The 9,002-nt window shown below is 39.0% G+C and overlaps 1 protein-coding gene across 1 annotated transcript; it reads left to right on the top strand.

The window, feature by feature from the left end:
• The first annotated feature begins 1,150 nt into the window (after positions 1-1,150).
• LOC129272427 (monocarboxylate transporter 1-like) lies at positions 1,151-5,670 on the top strand. Its single transcript, XM_054909580.2, has 2 exons — positions 1,151-2,040; positions 4,488-5,670. The coding sequence occupies exons 1-2, from the start codon at positions 1,251-1,253 to the stop codon at positions 4,613-4,615; spliced, it is 918 nt and encodes a 305-aa protein (XP_054765555.2). The 5' UTR covers positions 1,151-1,250; the 3' UTR covers positions 4,616-5,670.
• Positions 5,671-9,002: the final 3,332 nt, after the last annotated feature.

Raw genomic sequence — 9,002 nt, 5'->3', positions numbered from 1 at the left:
TCCCTGTTTGGGGTCAATATACAAAAATTTCAGCTAGCGCTTCGTGCTCGGATTTTTTGTTTAGTGAGACAGGTACGTATCATGATTGCTTATAATGTCCTTTTTAGGTCTGAATATAAAACATTTGAATAGTGAGATACAGATCTTTTTAATGGCACAGTCCTTAAAATGTCGCTATTAGGATAGTATACCTGGCTATTGAGCGCGCTTTGCGCGCCATTTTTTTTCTTCTGGTGCCCCCAATGCCGTAACCCACGGTACGCCACTGAGTGTATATAGAGTATCAAGAACGCAATTTTCTTTCTGCAAGGGCTACTTTATGAGGAAAATTAAAAATGATATTTTCATGCAGGCCTAAATTAGATTTATTCACGGAGTCCCAATTATGTAAGTTGTAAAATAACCACCACTGCTTCTTCATAATAACCATTTAATCAAACGGATAAAATGTAACATATTTTGGAGACAACTAGAATAAAGTGTCCAATACCCAATGCATAATGTTTTCTGCCTAATACCCTCCATGGTTGAGAACTATGCCGCATTTTTTTTTCATTCAGTCGTGCTTGGCATAAAATTTACGCAAGGGTGACCTTAAAATGCTGACAATAGCCGCACTGGCACACACTGCACCGTACTGGCACCACTGATATGTATGCTAACAAATGGCTTTGGTAGCTGCGTTGGTCCTAGATCGCGGGAGATCAGTCCACGACGCTTGACCGCCCATCCAGTTATTATACAGGTCAGTGACTGACTTTCTCCCCAAGGGCGGCACCAAGGTATTTTGATAACTGACAAGGGCCCTCCTCCCACTCAGTTGACCATTAAGGAAATTAACTTTGTCTTCCAACGAAATTATAAAATGATCCGACATTACACCTCAAAAATTGCCAATTTATGCAAAAGACTCGTGAACTATTATGTCCTGAACATGCTGAAAAAGATCCCCTTCTCTCAAACAATGTGATTCCTGGAAAAATATTTAAGCACTATTTACAATCGAATCTCATTCATGTTTTTTTTCGTTGAAAATTAAATTTTACACTGAAAAGGTCAGACCTACTCTGACTCATAATGACTTCATGGACAAAATAATAAATAGAATCGTAGCCAAGTTAAATTTCTCGTTTATTTCTCCGGTAGGCATTCTCTCTTCTCCACTGAGGCAACTGTCAAGTGAGACCCTTCACCAGTACTATGGCGAATACTATGGCCAAGTTGCGGCAGTCACACAGTTGGGCACGCACATGGGGAATTTCCTGATGCCATACCTGGCCATGTTCTGTCTGGAAGCCTATGGGCTGAGGGGGAGTCTGTTGTTCCTGGGTGCGGTGGCCTTCCATGGCGTAGCAGTAGGAGCGTCATTGCGTCCTCCGCAGTGTCCACGCCGCCCACGCCCATCCGATGATGTTGAGCTCGATGAGCTTCAACGACTCCAACCCAGAGGCGGTTTGGCGGATCAAACTAGAATCGCTGCAAATTCTAAAGATCTACAACCCGATGAATGCACAGAGCAGAATCAAACCTTAAGCACAACTTTGAAAGCGATCCAAGATAACATTCACGATACCCTTGATTTTATCAAAACGGAGCGTGTTTTTATGTTTCTGATGCTTCCCTGCCAGGTGTTGTTTGATACATCGTACTGCGCGTGGACAGTGTTTTTATTCTCATATGGAATAGCAGAAGGATTGCCGGTGAATACATCAGTGTACCTGGTCATGATGGGCTCCATTGGCGGTGTGACCGGATGGCTTGTACTCATAGCAGTCCTTTATAAACATCCACTGGCGACGCCTCACATGTTGGCACTCGACCTCGGTGTATCATCCATAGCGCTCCTAGCATACCCTTTCAATTCCTCACCAACCTACCTAGCCATTTGTTCCTTTATTGCCGGATTCGGCTTCTACAATTCTTACTCGACTTTCTATGGTGCCGTCTCTGTGAAGGTGAAAACTGAAAACTTTCCAAAGGCCGTTGCTTGCTCTTTTATGATATGTGGAATCTCATATCTTATTTCAGGAATGCTCACAGGTAGATTTATTCAAAAATTCATGCTTAAATTCTAGCAGTATGACAATGGGCATTATCTACAAAAGGAAAAGAGATTCTTGCTCGTCATTATTGCCAATAGTTTATAAAGAACTTGTCGTTCGTGAAAAAAAAGAGCGAGCTATTAGGTAGCATTCGCTGTCATGACGCACGACAGATTCAAGAACATAGAAAACATATTGTCTAATGCCCTTCATAAGAATGAACGACTAAGAAGTCTTTGTCAAAAAATGGTGATTCAAAACACCGAGCAGTTTCGCGCTGGAGTATGGACAAGTTTTCGTCAGCTGCTGTTCGGTTCACCAATTTTCGACAAAGACTTCCCAGCTGTTCATTGTCATTTGACGGTCATGTTCAATACATTTATTGTGTTATTTTATCCGTTGTGGAAGCGAAAACTCCCTATTACGAACAGGACATTTCTATGATTCGATGGGACAAAACTGATCAATCAAATCTATTTCCCCTCCGCGCATGCGGCAAGTCCATCTTCTGCATTGCCTCGGTCTTCTGCAGACCAGGGGTCCGTTGCAGAAAGAGTTACGTTTAAACGCAAGTCAAAAAATCAATCGCAAGTCCCAAATGCGCGCTGTTGATTGGTTGAAAATCAAGTTGCGCGTGATTTTTAGAGTTGCGATTGATTGTAACTCTTTCTGCAACGGGCCCCAGATAGCGTTCGTGTTAAGAAGAGTACGTTGTAGGAGTAAAGTAACAGTATAAGTCTTGGTAGTAGGCTGTAGGGGTAATAGTAGTGTGGGATGGTAGTGGTTTTGGTAGCGGCGGTGGTAACAACAGAAGTATAGTAAACAAATATATCAGGCTTTGAGAAAGTATGGTGGAATTATTTATCCGAGGTTGGTCTGGCAGTTACTATTTTTCCCGAGGGGCGAAGACAGTTCCGAGGGACTGGAAATATAGTAGTTTTGCCAGTCCAACCGAGGATGAATAATTCCCACTATGCTTTCGAATGAAACGCCTGATATATTTGTTTTATATCCTACTTTTAATAATTTATAACCAAAATCTATGCGCTGAGCTTGCAAAGTCCGGTTACTTGCTTTGAATTACCTACTTTGCTCAGCGGAACGCAGATTAGTGCCTGCGCCGACGCATCACTGGACTTGGCCGGGAGAGAGAGCTCGCTGGCCGGTGCGCCCGAGAGTTTAGCTAGATATCCAGTTTTCTGAAATAATGACGTCAGAATATTGGTATAGCGAAAAATATATCGAAGTCTGACGTCACGCAACTTCATAGTTGAGATATATTCGGTCACATGGTGCTATCGGAACCAATCACTATACAGGATTCAATGTATGTAGGATATAATATCAATTATTTTAGATCAAGAAAGTAGTACAGTAAGCGGTGTACCTTGGAAACCACATCAGGAGAGACAAAATTGTCTGACAAGTTAAAAAAAAAACAGAGGTCGAGGGCATTGGCATTTCCATCAGCAACTTCGTTTATTATTATTATATATATATATATATAAAGTAATCACAAAAGGTTTAGTAAATGCCGTGGAAATAAAATCGTAGATTTTAAAAGGAGCATAGCTCTCAAATATGAAAGTAAACACTCTTCGTCAGTGCCCATGATGTGACTAAAAAAAGAGAATTCAAAATCCGTTTCTGAAACAGTCGTAAAAAACACGTCTGTTCATGGGCATACGGATTGTGAAACTCACCTTTCAAAGAAATCAATGCGCTGAAGATGGAGGAAGCGCACTGTAAAAGACGCATCTAAAGAGGCGTTGCCATGAATGCAAGATGACACTGGCGAATCTCCGGCTCCAAAACAGGAAAATCTGAAAAGGGCCTCACCGCCAACAGTCGAAGTTTAGCAGTAAAAAAGTACCTGAGTAAAATAGAAATAGTCTGCTTCGGCATATTTTTAGTAAATGCCGTGGAAATAAAATCGTAGATTTTAAAAGGAGCATAGCTCTAAAAAATAAATAAATATATATAGACATATACATATAACATCACAGGAGATAATAGGCCTAGTTAAGTTCCTCCAACTCGAGGAAAGTGATCTGAATACAGTGACCAGGGGCCCGTTGCAGAAAGAGTTGCGTTTAAACGCAAGTCAAAAAATCAATCGCAAGTCCCAAATGCGCGCTGTCGATTGGTTGAAAATTAAGATGCGCATGATTTTTAGAGTTGCGATTGATTGCAACTCTTTCTGCAACGGGCCCCTGTGCTCAGAAGGTTGTATTTGAGCTATAGTCTTGTGTGAAAACGCAGTTGTTGATCAAAGTATCAATCGAGGTCGGTGCCTGTGTAGGTATAGGGTATGCTCCAATCATGCATAGAATTGTGTTATACTATTTTTTAATATGAATAAAATCACGTTATTTTTGTCACTCCCATCTCAAAGTCCTCCCTTTACTCTTATTAAACTCTCTTTTCTTCTCTCTTTTCTCTCAGGGTTCCTCTACGATCTCGTCGGCTCATTCAGGGGTGTCTTCCGTATCTTTGGAGTATCACTGGCTACCGCCAGTTTGGCAATCTCCATTACTCTCTGTGCCGATTCCTCCAGGAGCAGGGATTCTTAGGGAACAGTCGGACGAGTTCGCCTTGAGGGCAAGTTCGCCCAAATGGCCAGTCCGCCCACCAGATGATTTCCCCTTTGCTTTGATTGGATAAAAATGTTGCTGATGATGCAATGACATCCTACACGTAAAAGACGACATACGTTGGCGAGAGGTCATGTGCCCGGAAACTTACAGCGAATTATCCGTTTCTATGCCATGTTAGTAAAACAAAAGTATTTAAGATTTTGTATATTTTTCTATAGACACTCATGAATGCAGTTTTGTAAGTTTTGCTGCTAGCAAGATGTGAAATGTTCGCTGTAGAATAACAAAAAAACACACTATGATTTCAATAGATTGGAAGAACGACAGACTGTGCAAAAGAACGACAGATTGAAGTAAAAAGGAGCATGGTGGTTCAGGGATAGAACGCCCATCTCATGAGCAGGAGTTCATGAGTTTTATTCCCGGCCGAGTCATATATGAAGATTCTAAAAATATATATATGGGGCCTTCTGATTTCTTTAGAGGTGATCATACGACGAAGATGGTATACAATGGCCTGCAGGGTCTGGTAGAAGATCAGCTCATAGCTGAAATGGCTACCATGGGTAAAAAGGTTACACGGCACATCATCTTTGGAAACGTTATATATAGAAAAGGGATTATTTTATCATCTATTTACTCATAGTAGTAGTAGTAGTAGTAGTAGTAGTAGTAATATAGTAGTAGTAGTAGCCTAATAATAATAATATAGTTGTAGTAGTAGTAGTAGTAATGGTGGTAGAAGTAATAGCAGCATTGGTAGTAGTAGTAGCATTAGTAGTAGTAGTTATAATATAGTAGTAGTAGTAGTAGTAGTGGTGGTGGTAGAAGTAGTAGCAGCAGTAGTAGTCGTACTATCATTTGCAGAAGTTCAAGACCACCTGAAATTTTGTGTGTATAGCACATGTATTATGTAATTTACCAGAAGGCTTATATACTGTAATGCTGCATTAAAAAGGGGACTATATTTTATTTGTTAATATAATGGTAATATACTGTATTAGCTTCATTAAAAACTGGCCTATTTTCTATTTGATCCGTGTTTGATTTGAATGGTTAAAGTAATAAAAAAATATATAGAATTTTACTTCAAAAATTTTTTTTTTACATAACGCCATAAAGGGAGAACAACAGGCGAATGTAAATGACGTTTAAGGCCAAGTCCACCCAAGAAAAACGTTGATTAAATCAATAGAGAAAAATCAAACAAGCATAACGCTGAAAATTTAATCGAAATCGGATATAAAATAAGAAAGTTACGACATTTCAAAATTTTACTTATTTTTCACAAAACATAATTATTTTATGCCCAACTCAGTGATATGCAAATGAGAGACTCGATGATGTCTCTCACTCATTGTTTTTTTTTAATTGTTTGAATTATACAATATTTCAATTTTTACAGATTTGACAATTAATGACCAACTCGATTGAACAAAATACGTCAAAACAATGGTAGTTCATCATGTTCAGGGAGTAATAAAATTTTGAGGAGAAAATTTAAATATTTCATATTATGAAATACAAAAGAAAGAGTGAGTGGGTAATCTCACAGTCCCTCATATGCATACCGACCAGGATGTGCATATTACTGTTTTGTGAAATTGAGCGACATTTTAAATGTCATAACTTTCTTATCTTAAATCCAATTTTGATGAAATTTTCAGCATTATGATAGTTGGATTATTCTCTTTTACTCAATTTAATTTTTTGTTTGGGTGGACTTGTCCTGGGCAGCAGGGAACATTTTTCTGAACACAATATAACAGACGAAGCTATATATTTCTTCTACCGCAGAGGGCGACATTACCTAACAATTAACATACAGGCGTGATCACTTTTTCTTTCTTCTTCCTCTTCCATTAAACATAATTACAAAATAATTTTTTATGTAAGCAAATTGTAATAAATAGAGTCTAAATGTAAGAACATAAATCTCTGGCTGAGACATTATCAATCACTAGCAGGTCTGTGAAGACAATGATTAATTATCTATAATTCAAAACAATGCTTTGAAATGGGAAATCATTCCCAGTTTATGAACCAAATCTAAATCAGATATAACCTAATTTGTCACCAATCGAAATAATCTATCCTTCATCACTTACACTAAACTTCAAACATCACATAATCAACCTGCTCACTACTTCCACTATCTCTCATTCCAAACCACACGAAAATCACGGGGAAATAATACAGTTACTATAAAAATTGCTGTTTTAGCAAAGATGATGTCCAACGCACATACATACAACTGTACAAGCTCAACACAATACACATATACTGGTGTATCACAAGTCGTAACAGAAAATAATGCAGAGGCAACTATGTGCATCGAATGTCTTTCAATATGATAATATATGCAGAAGTGAAATCAATTATGGAAATCGGAATATAACTCGGCTATTAACAAAAAACAAGACAATCAAAATAGGGTACATGAACTCATTATCAAGATATGCTATCAAGATAGATACTCAAAACGTAATACACTGTATTTGCACTTTTCTAAAAAAAAATCAGTGTTACATTGTCCATATGATCATAATATTAGATATGAAAAGTCAAGCATAAAACCCTGGGCTTTACAGGCATCCCTCTAACTCTCACTGAGTCACATTGAATTACACGAACAGGAATTAACACCAAACCCTGATCATTATAAGAAAGACTGGTTAGAGTGACTAATCATTAATTTGGTGTTCGTCAGTGAAACCAAGTTTCAGGAAAAATAAAGCAGTAACATGGAAAAGCTCAAAATTAAATCACAAAATATACAGAGTAAACTGATGACCGTTATAACAATATAAATTGAGAAACAGTGCTTCTTTAAGCAATAATAAAAAATCAACAACTAAAACTGGCCTAACTGGGCCCATAAGCACAGGAGTTAAACGTCTTTCACTTAGATTGGGAATAAAGGATATCTTCTAGGTCTTTTACCCACGTACTTACCAAAGGTGTACCAAAAGGGTCTGTATTGGGTCCGGTTTTACTTACCTTGTACACGTCTCCTCTTGAACATTTGATCAATAAACATCCTGGACCGATATCCAAGATGTTCTATGCTGATGATGATACACAGCTATATAACATTTAAAAAGTCAAACCTTGTAACTTCAACTACACAATTTGTAAATTGTGTGAAGACAATTAAATAATGGTAGCAATTGAATGGTTTGAAGTTGAATTGCAGTAAGACAGAATTTCTCCATCTTTCATCACGATTTGTGCATACGACCCCACTCCAGTATTTGGATGCAAATGCAAATCAAATTGCAACTTCAAAAACATGCAGAAACCTTGGGGTGACTTTTGATAATAAACTTCTCTTAGAAAAGTTCGTTACACAAAAATGTCGCGCAGCTTCATTTGCTCTGTATAAAATTAGGCAAAATTCGTGGTTTGATTGACAAAAAAACAATAGAACGTCTAGTCCGTGCATTCGTTATGTGCCTCTTTGATTTCTGCAATAGTCTACTGATTCACATACCTAATCGCTATATTCAAAGACTCCAAACTATCAAAAATTCCGCAGCACGACTCGTTACTCGTACAAAGAAACATGATAACATATCCCCGGCCAGTCTTACGGCATTTACATTGGTCACTATAGTCCAGTTTTGGAAACAAGTACCTAGCTTTGGATGCTAGGATGAGAAAGGCTATACTTCTTGGCCTGCGGTGAAGGCAGAAGATGGTGAGGGTCTTTACCCCTTTCATAAACCAAATTAGCCGCCTAAAATTAATGCGGATAATTCAATAAAAATTGCGTTCACAAACTCCGAAAATAATCTGCACTATTTTTACGAGCGCCCGTCCTGAAAAAGGCGGATAATCGTCATGACAACTGCGCACGCCCCCTCCGATGCGGTTGTGTTGGAAAAGGGTGACCTTGTGACCGCACCATGGCAATTATCCGCATTATTTGGAAGTGCGTTCATAAAGTCAAAATCTGGTCCCGATGCCGCTATTATGCGGATAATTGCAGCATCAAAATAATGCGGATAACTCTGGTCCTCCTCCGATTTTACGACCAAATTATGCTGCTATTAGCCGCATAATTGGGTTTATGAAAGGGGGTATTAGCAAGTATTCATTGCTCCTCACAGAGTTGGCTTACTTGGCAAGAGAGTCTCATGAGACGGAGGTGAAGATGAATATGGCATGTCTTCAGGACGGAATGACATAACAAGGATTTCACTGAAGGAATAAACGGGGTCGGCCGAAGAACACCTGGCGATGGACCTTGGAAAGTGTGACAAATCTCCAACAGACCTGGGGATCGCTTCAGAGAATGGTCCAGACAGATGGAAGTGGAGAGCTTTTGGTGCTGCCGCGGCCCTACCAAGGAGATAGAGGT

The sequence above is a fragment of the Lytechinus pictus genome, chromosome 2 (genome assembly GCF_037042905.1).
Source record: "Lytechinus pictus isolate F3 Inbred chromosome 2, Lp3.0, whole genome shotgun sequence".
NCBI classification, from domain to species: Eukaryota; Metazoa; Echinodermata; class Echinoidea; order Temnopleuroida; family Toxopneustidae; genus Lytechinus; species Lytechinus pictus.
This window is presented reverse-complemented; position numbering and strand designations above follow the sequence as displayed.

Coding starts and splice junctions, on each gene's coding strand:
- LOC129272427 (XM_054909580.2), top strand. CDS start 1,251: ATGGGGAATTTCCTGATGCCATACCTGGCCATGTTCTGTCTGGAAGCC. Junction 2,041..4,487: donor TATTTCAGGAATGCTCACAG/GTAGATTTATTC, acceptor CTTTTCTCTCAG/GGTTCCTCTACGATCTCGTC.